This window comes from Manis javanica, chromosome 11 (assembly GCF_040802235.1).
Source record: "Manis javanica isolate MJ-LG chromosome 11, MJ_LKY, whole genome shotgun sequence".
In the NCBI taxonomy this organism is placed as follows: Eukaryota; Metazoa; Chordata; class Mammalia; order Pholidota; family Manidae; genus Manis; species Manis javanica.
The window spans coordinates 20,082,770-20,102,654 of NC_133166.1; the positions used below are offsets into that span (position 1 = coordinate 20,082,770).

At 45.0% G+C, this 19,885-nt stretch overlaps 1 protein-coding gene and 1 pseudogene across 1 annotated transcript; both read left to right on the forward strand.

The window, feature by feature from the left end:
• The first annotated feature begins 1,755 nt into the window (after positions 1 to 1,755).
• On the forward strand, positions 1,756 to 2,734 carry LOC108385084 (olfactory receptor 2AT4-like; annotated as a pseudogene).
• A 5,478-nt stretch (positions 2,735 to 8,212) lies between these two features.
• On the forward strand, positions 8,213 to 9,178 carry LOC108385085 (olfactory receptor 2AT4-like). The gene has a single exon (XM_017642372.2). It carries the CDS (start codon positions 8,213 to 8,215, stop codon positions 9,176 to 9,178), a length of 966 nt encoding a protein of 321 aa, XP_017497861.2.
• Positions 9,179 to 19,885: the final 10,707 nt, after the last annotated feature.

Consider the following 19,885-nt stretch of genomic DNA (forward strand, 5'->3'; position numbering starts at 1 on the left):
GCAGAGCACTTGGTCTTCTCTCCTGACACTGAGTCTGAGACTTCAGCTCCCCGTGGCACCCTATGAAGTGGGGCCAAGGAGGGAAAGTTCCAGGGCAGAGAGTGAGAAGCGGCTAAGCGGTACCACCTGCCGAGCTGCAGCAGCAAGGAGGAGGGAGATGAGTGGAGGGACCCCACCAGTACCCTGGAGTCTGAATTTCCCCAACAGGAAAGAATCCATCTTCAATTCCATTCAGGAAACGTCTTCTTCCGAAGGCATGCTCCCTGTCTCTACTATCATCTGGGTGTGTTAGGGACAGGGATTTCCCGGCATGGGACCTTCAATGCTAAAACCAGTCAGTTCTGGGCAAAGCAGATTGGTTAGTTCTGAAAATTAAAAAGAGACAGAATACAAAGACAGGCCAAAGAGCACCAGGTTAGACTGAAACAGACAGAGAACCCCAGCAGAAGCTATACAGAAAGGGAAGCCATTCTTGAATTAAGCAGACAGTACTCTGCAACGCTCCTTGGCGGAAGCAGCTCTCCCTATCCATGCTGGGAGAAGATACCACAGAAGGCGAATCCTCAAATGAATGGAGATGTAGAAACAAAGAACACTGATTTAAAGGAACACCAAGTCCCAGCCCAGATGGAGTGAGATGAGACTGGGGGGTTTGGAGGGGGAATTGAATCCAGAGCTGTACAGAAATAGTTCCAACAACCATCCCTGAAGCAGGGTTCCCACCAGTTCCTTTCCGCTCGTGAGCTGGAAGTCTTTTTCAGAAGTCACTGACAATCCTCAAGGCTCAGAAGTATACAAGAAGAGTCAAGGGAACCTTAGAGCAAAGTCTGTTGGACTTTCACTCCAAGGTTTAGCTTCATCACTCTCAACCAATGATCCTGTCTTCTTCACAAGGTTTTAGGTTAAAGAACTAACCCGTTAGTTCAGGAACTGCTGTGTAGAGATCTCTAGACTCGATGGGCTTGTGACAAATAACCATATTCAAGACTCTAGTGCTGACAGTGGGCGAATCTCATAAGTGGGTCATTACCATACCCAGAATGTTCCTTCACCTATGGTAGCAGCAGCTAGGCTTTCACAGCAGACATCCTTAAAGGGGCTACTTGAACTAATAAAGAAGATACTTGATTTTTAATTGATATTTGAACATAAATGGACACTTCTCAAGACTTTTCCCTAAGATGGAATAAATTTGCCTCCAAGCCCCACAATCTCACTGATGTGGCTCATTTATATACTTTATTATTATTTTTTTATAACCAGTGGACCTAGGATTCAAGGATTTTTAATCTAGCTCCTATGCAAATATTAAACTTTCTCTGTAGCATTTCAGTCCCAAACACCCATACTTTCACACCTCTCTTGTTGTATGGAAACAAGCCAGTTTTTTGCCTCTTGGGATAGTTCTAATTGTAAGAAACTTATCCCCTATGTGGGACTGAACTCTGGGCTCCTGGAGCTGCTAATACTGGCCCTGGTGTCTCGTACATGTTGCTGTAGTTTATAGCCCTTCAGGTATTTGTGTCCACCAGACAGGACCAATTCTTTCAACCATTGCTCATTGGACACCTCACCATCATGGGCAACTTAGCTGTGCAATGAAATTCCAGGTACAAAGAAACTGCTAGGATTGAGATCTATGCTGCAAAAAGAGAAGGATGTGTGTTTTAGTTAATGTTTTCCTGATTATTCTTGTTTCCAGATATGTGCTGATATTCCTAGTGTCTGTCTGCAGACGCCCAGCCCTGACCCACTATGGAAGCCACCTGTAATGAATCAGAGGACTCCTCACCTGTATTCTGCCTGGTGGGCATCCCCTCTCTGCCTGAATCCCTCTTTTCCCTTGTATTCTTAGTTTTCCTCTTCATCTACCTGCTCATCCTGGCGGGGAACACCCTGATCCTGGTGGCTGTAGTGGCAGAGCCCAGCCTCCACAAGCCCATGTACTTCTTCCTGGTCAACCTCTCAGTCTTGGACATCCTCTCCACTACAACCACCATCCCCAAGATGCTGTCCCTACTCTTATTTGGGGACCACTTTCTCAGTTTCCCTGCCTGCTTCCTACAGATGTACCTTTTCCATGGCCTCAATTGCTCTGAAGCCTTCATCCTGGTGGTCATGGCCTATGACCGCTATGTGGCTATCTGCTGCCCCCTGCGCTACCCTGTGCACATGACCCCCCGGACCAATGCTGCGCTGGCCGCTGGTGCCTGGCTCACTGCCCTTCTCCGGCCCATCCCGGCTGTGGTACAGACCTCCCACATGGCTTTTGGCAATATTGCTCACATCTATCACTGCTTCTGTGACCATCTGGCCGTGGTCCAGGCCTCCTGCTCTGACACCACACCCCAGACCTTCATGGGCTTCTGCATCGCCATGGTGGTGTCCTTCCTGCCCCTTCTCCTGGTGCTTATTTCCTACACCCACATCCTGGCCGCGGTGCTTCGCATCAGCTCCCGAGAAGGACGCTCAAAGGCCTTCTCCACCTGCAGCTCCCACCTCCTGGTGGTTGGGACCTACAACTCATCCATCGCCATTGCCTATGTGGCCTACAGGGCTGACCTGCCCCTCGGCTTCCACATCATGGGCAATGTGGTGTTTGCCATTCTTACTCCTGTCCTCAACCCTCTTATCTACACTCTGAGGAATAAGGATGTCAAAGCAGCCATCAGCAAAATGACATGTCCCCAGGTCTCAGGGCATTCTGGGGCTCTTGACCCTTAAATGCAACTAATTCAGTTCCCTGGACAGCAATGACAACATGTAGCCCAGAACAGAAACACAATTATATTTTTAAGTGAATCACAGCACCCTAAATTGGCTTTATTCATTTGCCTTTTGGGATAGTTCTAATTGTAAAAAACTTATTCCGTACTCTATGACTGAACTCTATGACAAATGGAAAAAACTTGGTCGTCAGAAGGATCAAGAAGTCTTCTCACTGGTGCTATAGAATAATTATACTTTTCACAATTTGCATCAATCGTGAATATGATGAATAAAATTTGATCATCCAATCATTCTTAAAAATCTTTACTAGGTACTAGATTCAGAAATGAACCAAACACAGCTGTGCCAGCAAGGTATTCATATTCTAGTGGCAGAGTCAGACCCATAGAAATATTATAAGGTGAAAGAACAGAGAGAAGCAAAGGGGGTTGTGGGAGCCAACGGGCTAGCACTTAATTCAATGTAAAAATTCTCTCCTGTAAGTTTTTATATTTTTGGCATCAGTATCGTTTGTTAGCGAATACTGGTGGATCAGCAAAATAGTCAAGGGTGGTTGGGAGGCTTGAAATTATTGCAGAAGACCTTTTCCATGCACATCTCTAGCTGCTAAAATCAGGGAGTGGCAATGGGGTCCGTGTTCTTGCCCAGTGGGAATGATCTGCTTTCGGCTTGGATGCCCATTAAAAGGTGATGCTTCCTGCCAAGAGCCAGTGGGTAGAAGTTAGTGTGGCCCCACTTGCCACTACCCACAGTGACTCATTTGGGGGAATTTGTATTTCCAGTCCTGACCATCATAGCCTCTGTGGATTAAGCAGTCCTGATTCCACAAGGGACAAAGAAAGTCTGACTAAATCTAAAGCTACAGCTGCTGCCTCGTCATTTTAAGCCAAGTGTGCAGGTGCACCAGGGTAATTGACCCTGATCTTCGGGAGGAAGTTAGACTGCTCTTCCGTAACAGGGGCTGAGGAGACTTCATTTCTCTCATGACCAACATTAACTGCAAATGGGTGAATCAAGCATATGCCTAATAAGGCATAGTAGCCAGGGGCTCAGAACTGGCTAGAAGGGAATCCATCTAGACAACTGAAGTGATTGAATATGAAGGGAAAAGACAAGGGGGTCTAGAATAGATGGTAGAAGAGAGAGATGGTGAGTATCACTTACTGCCTTGGAATTAACTAATCCTTCTCTTAGAAATTGCAACTAATGAGAATCCTGGAAACCCTATATCCAACGGAGTGGACTTCTTGTGATAAGTTAATACATTATAGAGTTTTAAGGGATAGGCTGTGGTAGACACAGTTGGCGGCCTGCCCTCTGGCTGCTGAGTGTTGACTGCCAACATACCACTCACATACATCCTCAGATGTAGATATAATGGCCCTGACCTGTATTGCTTTCCTTTGGGTGGGGAAGGGAGCAAGGGAGTAGTTTTATAAGCAGAACAAATGAGCTACTAGATACTAAGCAGTTTAACCTTAGATGCCGGCTATTGACTATTCTTGGTAAACTATCAATTCGGCATCTAGAGACCCTGAGAGCCCATGAAAGTTGCATCTTTTGCAGGAAATGGACACCACCAGTCCCCTGGAGAATTGACTTTATGCAAGCAGTTTCTCCCCTGGCTGTTGCCAGGCAATGCAAGCAAAGCTCCTGGAGTTATTTTCAAACAATCATGTTTCACTCCAAGCACTCTGTATCCCTTATCTCATTCAATCTTCTCAAAAACTCTATGAGAAAGGTCATATTGTTATGTTCCATTTTACAGATGGAGAAACTCAGACTCAGAGAGGTTAAGTAACTTGCCTCAGGTGACACAGCTAAACTATATTAGAACTGATATTCAAACTCGGGACTTTCTCACATTAGACCCTATGACTTTATCTGGGAAGGAATACTGCAGACCACAGGCCTGGGGGTGAAGCCTGGCTCTGTCACAGCTCTGATACTCAGCATCAGCATAAGCATCAGTAAGTGATTTCACTTCTCTGGACCTTATTTGCCTCCTCAGGGGCTGCCTATCTCCCCTGGCTGTTCTGAAAACCAGATGGAATGATGTCAGTAAAGCTGCCCCATTGGTTGTAAAGTTCTGGGACCCATGAGGGCTGTTAACAATGTTGTTGTCTCTATCAGAAAATCCCAGAGGCAAGCCCCCTCCCAACACATGCCTTAGGAGGGGCTGAAAAGCTGATCCTGTGTGGCCGTGGGCACAGTGACCAAAGGAACCCTGTCTTGAGGGAGAAGGCCCCAGCAGGCTTGGCCGCAAGGAGGGGTAGGGGGGTTCAGCAGGCCATAGCTGAACAGCTGCCTGGTGCTTCCCTGTCAGGCCAGGCTGGAAGACAAAAAGGGGATGCCATGGGAGACACCAGTGTGGACAGGGCTTGGCAGGTGAGTGGCTGCTGGGGGTCTAAAGGTTGCAGGTCAGCAAAGCCCAGAGTGGGGAGATAGTGGCAAGGATGTGAGGGGGGATGTAGATCAAGGGCCAGGGACCCGGAGGGCTAACTGTGTGTGACAAGGGGAAGGCACCCAGGAGCCAGGTTGGCTGTGCACTCGCGGGCTGTGGGGCTTTTGGGCCATGCCTCCTGGCAGGTCCAGGCAAGGGGGTGCACTCGCAGGTGGGACTCAAATCACTGGCCAAGGCCTTCCCTCAGGAGAGCAAGGAAGTGCTGGGAGCACCAGCAGACTTGGAGCCGTCCCGCGTGCCAGGCTCTCGGGTGCATGTCTGGCAGCCATCTCTCTGTGAGCACCCACAACAACCCCAGGAGACTGTGAAAGAGGGGAATGGCTCAGGGAGGGGAAAGGGACTTGCCCAAGGTCACACCGCTGGAGGAAGGAGTTGGGAAGGGAAACCAGTCCTTCCGGACTCACAGGTGCACACACCTGCCTGCTCAGGTCTGCCGGCCAGGACAAAGGTAAAGAAATGGCTGGCAGCCGGTGCCCCCGAGGTGGGAGAGCCCTCACCGCCTCCCTCTGGGGCACGGACCTGTGACACTTGCTCAGCCAAACACAGAGGGGACACTCAGAAAATGGCTCCCTGACTTGGAAACCCTCAGAGACCTTTTCCTCCAAACCCCTCACTGCACAGGTGAGAGAACCAAGGCTCAGGGCCCCAAAGTCGCAGTGAGTGAGTGAGTGGCAGGGCTGGTTGGGGGCCATGACTCTCGGTGGCCGGTGGGGTGCTCAGTGCTCCGCACAGGCTGGCTCCAGAACTTCCTGGGCTCTCCCCTCCCCAGACGCAGCCTCGGACCGCCCTTCGGTGTCTCATCCGTGCAGGCGCATAACTGCTCCCCACAGGGTTAGACAATGTGTGACATGTGGCATCAGGTTGGACACTCAGGTGGCTGGTTTTCCTGTCCTTCTCCGTCCCTCACCTACACTGTGACTGGCTCAGAGAATCCCAGCAGGGAGAACCTGCTCTGAGGCAAGTTCCGTGCCCTGGGAAATGGCACCCTTTTGGGCCTAAGCACAGGGTAGCATCGCTCAGATGTAATAAGTAATTCAAAGTAAAACAAGAGCCCCAACTTGGACGAAATACGACCAAGGAAGTCCAGCTAAATTCAGATCATCCTTATGATGGGCTATTTGAATGGCTGCTTTGAAATAACCATGTGAAATTCTTTAAGTATTTTTGGCACCTGTTCCTGGTGACCCAGTGTGTGCCTGGTCTGCCTGGTAGTCCTGCACCACCTGACCATGAAAAGCCATGTGGCACCTCTCCATCAGGGTCTCAACGTCCCTAACTCCACCTGCAAGGCAGTGGGACAGAGGAGGGGAGAGAGGGGCAGCTCACCTTGATGGGCTCTCAGGGCCCCTGTGGCCTTAGCCTTCTGTGTTTCTGCCCCTCAGACCTCCTGCCCTGCCTCTCCCAGGACTGTTGGCCACGGCTGCTTCTCTGTGGGCAGGAATGTCCCAGGCAGGAATGTCTCGGGCAGGGCAGCTTGCATCCCTCCGGGTGTGAGAAAAACCCAGCTGACTGAGGGCTAACTCTTAAAAAGGGAACCAACCAGGTTCCCCCTCTTGGCCAGGTCATGGGAGTGAGTTCTGAGGTTCTTTTTCAAGGGCACACACACTGGGCAGTTGTGTCTCCCAGGCTCCTTCTAGACAGAGCATTTTGCCAGGCACCACTTCCATATCTAGAAGCCGGGCTGCACAATCCAAACCAACCACAGAGCAAACCAGGAAATGTTTAAAAGGTGCTTGGGAAGGGAATTTGTTTAGAATTGAAGGTTTGAAAAGACCCTTTTCCAGGCTGACATTCTAGGATTCTAGGACATGAGAGGTGTTTTTAGTTAGTTTTGCACTTGTTTTAGAAAAGAAAGCAAGGAGGAGCAGTTCCAGGAAATTCAAAGGGAGACTGCTCAGTGGAGTCGCTGCGGTTTCAGCAGCAGTGATGCGGATTCAACCAGGAAGCTGCCTGGACCACTCATCAGGGGCTCTGCCTGAAACATGGCTGAGCCAGTACTGCCTCCACCCAAGTCTGGCAGTCCTGGCATTGACCTCAGCACACGTTCAGTGAAAAAACCCCGAGACAGGGTTTTCTGGCTCCAGGCAGGTACAGTTTCCAGTTCTCTGGGTTGTTCCTAGCAACAACGGTTCTCATGACAGCTCCTTGTGTCTTCTTCTGAGTTGGCATTAGAGGAGCCAATGGCAGAGTGGGCATAAAAGAACAGAATGCCCACTGGGCTGCAGCAGCCAAGAGGAAGGAAGATAATAGACATCAGATAAGCCCTGAGCTTGGGCTCCATCAGGAAGAGTGTTGTCCCACAGAAGCCATTTGTCTCTCCCATCCCTGAAACGTGAGCAGGAGGGCACCCCAGGAACTCACTAGAGAGAGAAGCAGGCAGAGCCACGGCCCCCGGGCACTGAGAGAGGAGCCATGCCCTGGGTGATGTGTGAGCAGGCAGCATGTTACAGAAAATCTGCAGGAAAAATCAGTCCTTCCTAGTGATGTGGTAATAGTGATGTCATTCAGTAGAATTTGAAGCAAGAGCAAAAGAAAATACAGAAATCTAGGCACCTAAGATCCGATGCCCAAAAGATAGGGTAGGACACAGAGCAGACAAGGAACAGAAGCTCTTATCACAGTTGTAACTAGATAATTAACTGCATGATTGGCTTTTGAACATACCACCCCTCTACTAGAATTTAATAGAAATTTAGAATTTCTAAGTTCTAAAAATAGAATTTAATAAAAAATAATATAATTTAATTTAAGCTCTGTGAAGGCAGGGATCTTCAGCACCTTGAACTCCTCACAGCTTTGCACACTGTAGGTACATGCTAAATACTTGATGGAAGAAGGAAGGGGTGAATCGTGCATTAAGCTGGCAGAATCAGTATTGGGTGGTACCACCAGTCCTCTAAACTTGGACTGCAATAATTGTGCCTTGAACTGTACAGAATTCTCATTACAAACTTCTGGTTTTACTGGTCTCCAGATGCTCTGGCTGCCTGTCACCCTGGAGTGAAGCTCTGTCCCACCATGGATGCCACAGCCTGTACTGGATCAAAGGACTCTTCCCCCACCTTCTATCTGGTGGGCATGCCCTCTCTGCAGGAGTTTTTCTTCCTCCCTGTCTTCTTCCTCTTCCTCTTCTTCTACCTGCTCATCCTGGTGGGTAACACTCTCATCCTGGTGGCTGTGGTGATAGAACCTAGACTCCACAAGCCCATGTACTTTTTCCTCATCAACCTCTCAGCCCTGGACATCCTTTTCACCACATCCACTGTCCCAAAGATGCTGTCCCTCCTTTTACTAGGAGATCACTTCCTCAGTTTCCCCGCCTGCTTCCTGCAGATGTACCTATTTCACAGCTTCTCCTGCTCTGAAGCCTTCATCCTGGTGGTCATGGCCTATGACCGCTATGTGGCTATCTGTCGCCCGCTGCACTACCCTGTGCACATGACCCCCTGGACCAATGCTGCGCTGGCCGCCAGTGCCTGGATCACTGCCCTCCTCCTGCCCATCCCGGCTGTGGTGCAGACCTCCCACATGGCTTTTAACCACACTGTTCATATATATAACTGCTTCTGTGACCATCTGGCCGTGGTTCAGGCCTCCTGCTCTGACACCACATCCCAGACCTTCTTGGGCTTCTGCATCGCCATGGTGGTGTCCTTCCTGCCCCTTCTCCTGGTGCTTATTTCCTACACCCACATCCTGGCCGCGGTGCTTCGCATCAGCTCCCGAGAAGGACGCTCAAAGGCCTTCTCCACCTGCAGCTCCCACCTCCTGGTGGTTGGGACCTACTACTCATCCATTGCCATTGCCTATGTGGCCTACAGGGCTGACCTGCCCCTAGACTTCCACATCATGGGCAATGTGGTGTTTGCCATTCTTACTCCTGTCCTCAACCCTCTCATCTACACTCTGAGAAATAAGGATGTCAAAGCAGCCATCAGCAAAATGTCATGTCCCCAGGTCCCAGGGCATTCTGGGGACCTTTAATCTCCAGATGTCGTTAATTCTGCTCCCAGTATATCCATCTGCTAAGAAGAGAGAACACTGTCAAAAGGTCTTTTGAAGGAAAAAAGGATGCTTACAGCAGAGCCAAAAATATACTCTTGAGACTTCCATTTCCATTAATGATAGTCTAAATGACCAAATCAACCCTTTTGTGGAAAGAAATAAAGTATGTAAAATATAAAATGTATCTTCTTAAAAGTATCAATAAATACTTAAAAGTATCAAATAGATTTTTCAATTCAATAAGGCTAAAATAGTAATAAAGAACACAAAGAGGTTAGTTATCAAGACATGGATAGACTATGGATCAATGAAACAGAATAGAGAGCCCAGAAAAATACCTTTAAATGTATGGACAACTGATACATGAAGGAAATGATACTGCAGATCAGTGTAGAAAATGGACATATAATATTTTTAAAAAATTTTTATTGAAGTATAGTTGATATACAGTATTATATTGGTTTCAGCTATACAATACAACACAGTGATTCAACAGTTACATACATTATTAAATCCTCGCCCCAACTGGTGCAGTTGTTATCTGTCAACATAGGAAGATGTTACAGAACCATTTACTATATTCTCCATGCTGCACTTCCATACCCTTGACCATTTATATTATGACTGAGATTTTGTGCCTCTTTATCCCCCTCAAATACCTCCCCCATCCATCCGAACCCCTCCCCATGGTAATCACCAGTCACTTAATGTCTATGAGTTGACTACTGTTTTATTCATTTTGTTTTGTTTTGCTTTTAGATTCCATATATAAGTGAGATAAAATGGTATTTGTTTTTCACCACCTGTTTTATTTCACTTAGCATAATACTCTCTAGGTCTATCAATTTTGTCACTAGTGGCAGGATTTCTTTCTTTTTATGGCTAAATCATATTCTATTGTATATATATGTACCACTTCTTTATCCATTCATTTATTGATAGTCACTTAGGTTGCTTACATATCTTGGCTATTGTAAATAATGTGGTAATAAACATAGGGGTGCATGTATCTTTTTGGGTCAGAGATTTTGTTTTCTTTGGGTAAATTCTTAGGAGCAGAGTTACTAGGTCATATGGTATTTCTATTTTTGTTTTTTTGAGGAACTTCCATACTGCTTTCCACAGTGGCTGCACCAATTTACATTCCCAAAAACAGTATAGGAGGGTTCCCTTTTCTCCACATCCTTGCCAATACTTGTTATTTCTTGTCTTTTGAATAGTGGCTATTCTGACTGGTGTGAGGTAATATTTCATTGTAGTTTTGATTTGCATTCCCCTGATGATTGGCGATGTGGAGCATCTTTTCATGTGCCTGTTGGCCATCTGTATTTCTTCTTTGGAAAAATGTCTGTTCAGGTCCTCCAACCATTTTTTAAACAGGTTACTTGTTTTTTGGTGTTGAGGTGTATGAGTTTTTTATATATTTTGGTTGTTAACCCCTTTTCAGATAAATTGTTAATGAATATATTCTCTCCTACTGGAGGCTGTCTTTTTGTTCGGCTGATGGTGTCCTTTGCTGTTCTTTTGCCAGTAACATACTGTTTTGATTACTGTAGTTCTGTAGGGATAGCTTGAAGTCAGGGAGTGTAACACTCCCTAGCTTTGTTCTTCTTTCTTAAGATTGCTTTGCCTATTCATGGTCTTTAGTGGTTCCATATGAATTTTAGGATTATTTGCTCTTGTTCATTGATAAATGTCATTGGTATTTTGATAGGGATTGTATTGAATCTATAAATTGTTTTGGGCAAGATGGCCATTTTGACAATATTAATTCTTTGTATTCATAGATTTCCATTTATTGATGTCTTCTTTAATTTCTTTCATCAGGGTCTTAGAATTTTCAGAGTACAAGTCTTTTACCCCTCTTTGGTTAGTTTATTCCTGGGTATTTTATTCATTTTGATGCAATTATAAATGGAATTATTTTCCTGATTTCTCTCCTACTTTGTTGTTAGTATACAGGAATGCAACAGATCTCTGTATATTTATTTTGTATCCTGCAACTTTGTTGAATCCAGTTATTCTAATAGTTTCTTGGTGGCATCTTTAGGGTTTTCTATATATAGTATCATGTCATCAGCAAACAGTGACAGTTTTACATCTTCCTTACCAATCTAGATGCCTTATATCCCTTTTTCTTGTCAGATTGCCATGATTAGGACCTTGAGTACTATGCTGAATAAAAGTGGTGAGAATGGACAGCCTTGTCTCATTCTTGATCTTAAAGGAAAAGCTGTCAGCTTTTCACCCATTGAGTCTGATATTAGCTGTGGGTTTGTTTGTATGGCCTTTATTACATTGAGGTTTGTTCCCTGTATACCCATTTCATTGAGAGTTTTTATCATGAATCAGTGTTGAATTTTATCGAATACTTTTTAAGTATCTATTGAGATTATCATATGGCTTTTATCATTCCTTTTGTTAATGTGGTGTATGACATTGATTGATTTGTGAATATCGTACTATCCTTGCATCCTTGGAATAAACCCACTTCGTTTTGATAGATGATCCTTTAGATCTATTTTCCAATTTAGTTTGCTAATATATTGTTGAGGATTTTTGCATCTTTGTTCATCAGGGATATTGGTCTATAATTTGCTTTTTTGTGGTGTCTTTTGTTGTTGGTATTTTAGTGATGCTTGTCTCATAGCATGAGCTTGGAAGTCTTACCTCCTCTTCTATTTTTTTTTGGATACTTTAAGAAGGATGGGTATTAGCTCTTCTTTAAATGTTTGTAGAATTCAGCTGTGAGGCCATTTGGTCCTGGACTTTTGTTTGTTGGAAGTTTTTTGATTACCAGTTCAATTTCATTACTGGTAATTGGTCTGTTCAGATTTTCTGTTTCTTCCTGGGTCAGTCTTGGAAGGTTGTACTTTTCTAGGAATTTGTCCATTTCTTCTAAGTTGTCTGATTTATTGGTGTATAATTTTTTGTAGAATACTCCAATAATTCTTGAATAATTCTTGATATTTCTGTGGTGTCAGTTATAACTTCTTTTTCATTTCTGACTTTGGTTATTTGTGCCCTCTTTTTTTCTTGTTAAGTCTGGCTAGGACTTCGTCTATTTTGTTTATCTTCTCAAAGAACCAGCTCTTGGTTTCATTGATTTTTTTCTATTGTTTTATTATTGTCAATTTTATTTATTTCTGCTCTAGTCTTTGTTATGTCTCTCCTACAAACTTTGGGTTTCATTTATTCTTCTTTTACTAGTTTCTTTAGTTGTGAGTTTAGACTATTAATTTGGGATTGTTCTTGTTTCTTGAGGTATGCCTGCATTGCTGTGTACCACTCTTATATCTGCTTTTGTAGCATCCCACATATCTGAACTGTTTGCCTTTAACTTCAGATCTTCTCCCCCAGAAACACCTTTTACCTTTATGGTACTGCAGCAAAGATCCACATATACAAATTTATCCCAAAGTAAAATTCCTCTCTTTGATTAGAAGGAGCAGATCTGCAGAGGAGAAGATGGCACATATAGTTCTTGTTTGTTATTTAAAGAAACTTGCAAAATTGTCGTCAGCTCCATCATGAAGTTCACTAGATCAGGAGGGGCTTCAAACTCTGCTGTACCAATTTTTTAGTTTCCACATCTTGCATCCTGTGATTGTAAATCTTTGGTCAGTATATTATGGAAGTCTGTTTGGTGGACTGAAATGAAACACTTACACATGGTTTTCTCCTGGTTCTGGGCAATAGCATCAGACACTGGTGACAGGGTCATTACTCAATGCTGTGGTTCAGTATTCTCAAAACCTGTAGATTTGAAGCTGAGATGGTCCTTGTATGTGCACGCCTTTTCCATTAAAAAAATGTGCTTGCTCCATGGCCCAGAAGTTCTACTTCTAAGGATCTATCTCAGAGAAATATTCAGGCACATATACCCCAAAATGCATGTTAAAAGGACATTCATTAAGGCGGAGTCAGGTGGCAGCGTGAGTAGAGCAGTGGAAATCTCCTCCCAAAACCATATATATTTTTGAAAATACAACAAATACAACTATTCCTAAAAGAGAGACCAGAAGACACAGGGCAACAGCCAGACTACATCTACACCTGCGAGAACCCAGTGCCTCACGAAAGGGGTAAGATACAAGCCTCTGCTGGGTGGGACCCGAGCCCCCCTCACCCAAGCTCCCAGCTGGGGGGAGAGGAGTCGGAGTGGGGAGGGAGAGGGAGCCCAGGACTGCTAATCACCCAGCCCTAGCCATCCGCACTGGAGCACAGACACACAGTGCGTGTGTGTGGTGCTGGAAACTAGGGGAACGGGACAGTAAAAAAAAACAACACATTGAGAGTATATGTTAAATATGTACAGCTATTTATATGTCAATCACACCTCAATAAAGTGGTTTTTAAAAAAAAGGAAAGATAATTATGTGATGTGATAGAGGCATTAACTAATGCTATATTGGTGAACATATTGCAATATAGAAATCATCAAGTCAACATTTGTATACCTTAAACCTGTATGATGTTATATGTCAAGTACATCTCAATAAAGAAAAATAAATGATGGATAAAAAAAGGACATTAATTATAATATTGTTCATAACAGCAATAACTGTATACAACCTAAATGTTCATTGGCAGAGATGTTATTAGACAATGTATGTCATATCCATGCTGTGAAAAACCAAATATCAGATAAAAAGAATGAGGTAGATCAGACATACAAAGATTCCAAGACTTAGTAAGTTAGGATATAAGTGATGCAGTAAGTACGGAATTATTCAATTTATGTTAAAAGAAAAACAACAACACACGCATGCGCACACACACACACATTAACACACACAAATGCTTAGAAAAGGTCTGGAAGAAACACACCAAATCAGGAAGTGATTACCTCTGGGAAGGAGAGGAAATGCAAGGAAGGGCTGGCGTGAAGAAAACATTCACTTTTTACTCAAAAAAGCTCAATAGAGACTAAAATATTTTATAATAGAATTTATTACTTGTGAATTTTAAAATATTATTTAGATTTTGTACATATTAGTGAAAGAGTGACAGAGTCAGAAATAGAGTACTATGGAACTAAAGGAGAGAATCAGAAAGACGGAGGCAGAAGGGGTCTGTGACATGGCCTTGGCCCTGCCTGGGGTTGGACACAGACTCCACCTCACATTCATTCCACAGGACTCTTGCAAGTTCCTCATCGCGCAACAGCAGTAGTATATCCCAATCATGTGACAGGGTTTGCCATTGCGGTTTATTAAAATAGTAGCTCTCACTTATTGACTGTTTACCTGTGGTAGGCACTGGCTAAACACCTGAACCTTCCTGGGAGCTGAGAGAGGCAGTGTCCATTTGCTCTCTTACTGATAAGGAAATGAAGGCTCCATGAAGCTAAGAGATTTGTACAAGGTGACATAACTGGAAAGAACTCAGGTCTTAGGCATTATGTTCAGCCATTAGCTGAACTGTTGAACTGGAATCGGAGCCTTGGGTCTAAATCTCACCTATGCTACCACCCACTCCTTTGACCTTGGACAAGTCACTTCATTTGTTTGTCTAGATCTGTTTTCTCAAATGTCAAGTAGTAGAAACAATCCTGGCTCTCCCTGTCTTCCCAGCTATTTAGAGGCCAAATGGGAAAACAAGAATAAAACTACTCCATTGGTGATAAAAGTTCTGGGACCCTTGAGTGTCGTTAACGATGCTGTTTTCATCATCCACAAAGCCCAGAGCCAAGTCCCCCACTTCACTCTCGGAAGTCGTTCCCAGCTGGTGGGTATGGGGCCCCACAGGAGAACCTTAGGGAGATGGTGCCAGTGGCTCTGGCTCCGTGTTTAATGGGCTGTGGCTCAGCTCCTCCCTGGCTCTTCCTCCAGGGCCAAGTATGGTGACTCCACAGAAGACCCCAAGGTGGATCAGTCTTGAGAGGTGAGCTTCACTCGGGATGGAGTGCCCAGAAGCAGCCGCAGGCTGGGGTGGGCAGACAGCTCAGGGGGGCTGGGGGCATGTAGGGCATGGTGAGGGGCCTGGGGGCACATACCTGGTAAGTGAATGTCAGGGTTCCAGTGTGCACACAGGGTCTGTGTGACCCTGAGTCAGACACTGTGACAGGATAGGCAGGGACAAGCAGTCACAAGCAAGAAGCTAATGATCATTCTAAGACAGCTTCTCACAAGGATGCAAGGCCAATGACAATAAAAGAAACAGGACTATTTAATGTGGTGTCTGTTAGTACTATGAGTCACAGATGAGGAAGTTGCAGTTCAGAGAGGGAAAGTGGAATGTTGTGGAGCCAGAATGGAACCCAGGTGTTCCTAACTTCAGCTAATGAACACAAACTCTATCATTTACACATGTCTGCTCTTTTTCTGTGAGAACAGCACAGGAGAGTAGAAATGTTATGAGAGGATGGCATGGATGTCTGAGTTGTAGGAAAGTATAATGACACAATGGCTGTAGGAATCAAGCATACAATAGGGGCTTAATAAATAGGAGCTCTTGCTGCTTAGAAGCTTGGGTCATGAGATATCCATCTCTGACCCCTCTCTGGCCAAACACAGGGAACACTCAAAATGTTTGTTGAGCTGGAAGAGAAATGTTTTCCAAAACCAGGCAGCTGCATCTGGGGTGGTCTCTCCCACACTAGGCAAAACCTCAACCCATACAGGGGAGGACTCTTAACTCTGATCGGGAAATAATTCCTGATCAGGTCAAACAAGTGCCAGGAAGGAATGAATTCATTAAAGCAAGGGGAATCCATAATTCCTCTGAAGTTTTCTCTTAAGAATAGAAGTGAATGACAGCAGCTGTGCAGGCAGTAGAGTGCAGGAAGAGCAGAAAGAAAGGAAAGTTCATTGAACTTCTGCTCGGCATATGGCAGATTCCTTGCCAACTACTAAAGTCACGGTCACCTGGTGTCCAGTGTCAACTTGATGTGCGTGGCACAGGAATTAGATCCCTATCACCTCAGAATTGGAGAGAGCCGTGGAGCAGAATTGGATGGAGTGAGTTGATGTTATGAGAACTTCCACTTCCCTGCTGGTCTGAAATAAAACAGGGAGAGAGAAAAGGACTGTGTTAAGACTAGAAAGCTGCATGAAAGAGCAAAGTGACAGAGACACTTTCCACTGGAGATGGAGGTCAGCAAGTTCTTGTTTTTATTGTGGAAAAGAGTCCAGAGACAAGTGCAATAGGCTTATGCAACCAGAAAGTTTATTTGATAAGGTAGTAGACACTCAGATGGGAGTGCAGGCAGTCTCAGAGAGGAGGCACACTGAAGGGAGAGCATTTGGGGTTTTATGGGATCTTTTGGGTAAAGGTTGGAATAAGGTATGATATACACAGGTGATCCATAATTCCCCTGAAGTTTTCTCTTAAGAATAGGGCTATTTAGGTGACTGTGTTGATCTGGATCTTGGCATTCTTTGCCCATGTAGATTCATTATACTGGGGAGGTCTATCTCTTGTCCTGAATACAAAATTACTTAATTGATGAAGGGGCTCGAAGAAGAGGAAGAATAAAATATAGATTAACTTAAAGAATAAGCTGGGCCCCTTTTCACAGGCTAAGAAGATCTTACAAAGGCATGTCCCTTGTCCCATTCCCTCCTCTATCTCAGTTTTACAGAATGGGAAAACTGAGGCTGAGGGACCCAAAGTTGCAGTGAGTGAGTGGCGGAGCGGGTCCAGGAGCCAGGACTCTTGGTTGCCAGGCAGGGCCCAGCCCTTTACTGCAGGCTGACTCCAGAACAACCTCTGTTCTCACCCCTCGCCAGCTGTGGCCTCAGGCTGACCTTCTCTGTCCTCCCATGTCTCATTTGTTCAAGGGCATAACCACTCCCTGGCAAGGTTGGGTGATCAGAGATGATGTCTCACACATCAAGTGTGGTGCGGCTGCTCATTCTCAGGTGATTGACTTTTCTGCCCTTCTCTGTCCCCTGCCATCAGTGTAACTGGCTGGTGGATAATACCCACCAAGGAAATGTCCCTTAGCAATACCTTTAGTGTCCTTAAGCACTGAAGACATCCCTATAATACATACTCAAATAAGGTCTTTAATTTAAACCATAAAATAAATGTAAGGAAGCCCAGAAAGTTTCTGCTTTAACCACAATGCTACATCAGTGCTTTTTAAAAATATAGAATAATTATTTCAAAAACAGTTTTTGGTGCTCCTATCTAGCTGACACCCTTAGCACATGCTTTGTTTGTCTGTTGCACAGGCCTACTCTGCCAAAACAGAAATTTAGAGAAGGGAAGTGCCTTGGTGCATTTGGGGTGACCACATACACCTCAACTGGTCAGTGTGTCCTGTGAGTAGGTGGGGCAGCTTGGGCTCATCGCTGAGTTATCCCAGTTTCAAGGTGATAATACAGCCCTACTGATGGTCTGGTTCTGGTTGTCACCCATTTACTATGTGACCTTGGACAAATCACAGCCCTTCCTGAGCCCTCCCTTTGTGTCCCCTATCTGTATAAGAAAGGAGTTAGACTAAAACTAAGTGCTAGTGACCCTTTCATTCGGATTTTATGATTCAGCAGCAAAGACCCATTGGGAAAGCTGCATTCTGGCTCAAGTCTCTGGAACACTGAGCTGCTGGGAAGGTGGTGGTGCAACATTACATAGAAACAATCTGGCCCTATTACAGCTCTGCAAGTGCTCCCAGTCTCGTGGAGTCATAGCCACATAAATAGAGAGGGACAACCCAGTATGATCACAGTGATGACAAAGGAAAGCATAGAAACTGTGAGAGCCCAGAAAAGAAGCCAAGCCAAGATCAGTGAAGGCCTCTTGGAGTGGGGAACATTTGGGCTAAATCTGGCAAACAAGGCAAGAGCAAGGAGTTGCCATTTGACTAGAGTGAGGAGAAATAAGGCTGCAAGGAAAAGGGCTCTGACTGGCAGGCTACACAATCATCTGCTCATGAAAAATCCTTGTGAACCCTGGGTGGGAGCCAGCATACCGGGCTCAAGACCCACCTCTGCCATGAACTTGTGGCTGACCTTAAGAAGACACTGCCTCTGGACTTCAGGCCCTAACACTGGCCTCCCCGCTGTCTAATACAAATGGGGCAGAGGAGCGGGGAGGAGGGGGGTGATCAGCCCCAAAGGCTCTGCATTTCTGCTCCTCGAACTGCATTAGCTTAACTCAGTGACAATCCATCCAAAATCAACTTCTCTGAGCTCTAACAACATGCAGGAAAATGTACTTTGCATCAGTGTGCGTATGAGGAAAACTGGTGCTGGCTCAGGCAGGTTGGGGCTGGTTATCTCCGGGTTGTTACCTCTTTTAAGTTGAGTTGCAGCAGTTTTCTTTCCCTTCCTGGGCAATGGGGGGCTGACCTCTAGAACACTTTTTTTTTCTTTCAAGGAAGCATTCACAGTGGAGCAGTCTGTTTCGTGTGTCTTTTAGAAAGACATTTTACCAGTCTTTCCTCCCCAGTGGGGAACCAGGGCACCTGCCATACTTATGAGACTAAAGAAGACATTGAAATTTATGGTTGTTGCTGACAGTATCAGCTTAGAAATGGAAGAGGAAAGAGAAAACCTTTGCCCCAATCTCTCCCCACATGAAAACTTAAACTCCTGGGCTCTCCAGGGAACAGGATATAGAGACAGAGCCCTAGCCTTGGAGTCAGAGCCCTGAGCTGTGGTCCTAGCTCTGTGGCCAACTGGCCATGCAATCTCAGGCAGGCCCTTGCCCTTTTTTTTTTCTTATTAAGGTATTACTGATATACACTCTTATGAAGGTTTCACATGAGCAATGATGCATTTCACCATTGACCCATATTATCAATTCCCCCCATACCCCATTGCAGTCACTGTCCATCAGTGTAGTAAGATGCCACAGAATCACTACCTGTCTTCTCTGTGCTACGCTGTCTTCCCCATGACCCCATGTGTACTAATCATAATATGCCTCAATCCCCTTCTCCCTCCCTCCCCCACCCCTCCCCTTGGGTAACCACTAGTCCCTTCTTGGAGTCTGTGAGTCTGCTGCTGTTTTGTTCCATAGTTTTGCTTTGTTGTTATACTCCAAACATGAGTGAAATCATTTAGTACTTGTCCTTCTCCACCTGGCTTATTTCATTGAGCATAATGCCTTCTAGCTCCATCCATGTTGTTACAAATGGAAGGAATTGTTTTCTTCTTATGGCTGAATAGTATTCCATTGTGTATATGTACCACATCTTCTTTATCGATTCATCTACTGATGGACACTTAGGTTGCTTCCATTTCTTGGCTATTGTAAAAAGTGCTGCGATAGACATACAGGTGCATATGTCTTTTTAAATCTGAGATCTCCCTTTCTTTGGGCAAATTCCTAGGAGTGGACTTCCTGGGTCAAATGGTATTTCTATTTTTAGATTTTTGAGGAACATCCATATTGTTTTCCACAATGGTTGAACTAGTTTACATTCCCACCAGCAGTGTAGGAGGGTTCCCCTTTCTCCACATCCTCACAGGCATTTTTTTTATTAAGGTATGATTGATATACACTCTTATGAAGGTTTCACAAGGAAAATAATGTGATTATTACATTCACCCTTATTATTGAGTTCCCCTCCATATCCCATTGCAGTCACTGTCCATCAGTGTTGTAAGATGCCACAGAGTCCCTATTTATCTTCTCTGAGCTACACTGTCTTCCCATGACCCCACACACACCATTTGTACCAATCATGATACCCCACAATCCCTTCTCTCTCCCTCCCCACCCCTCTCAGCC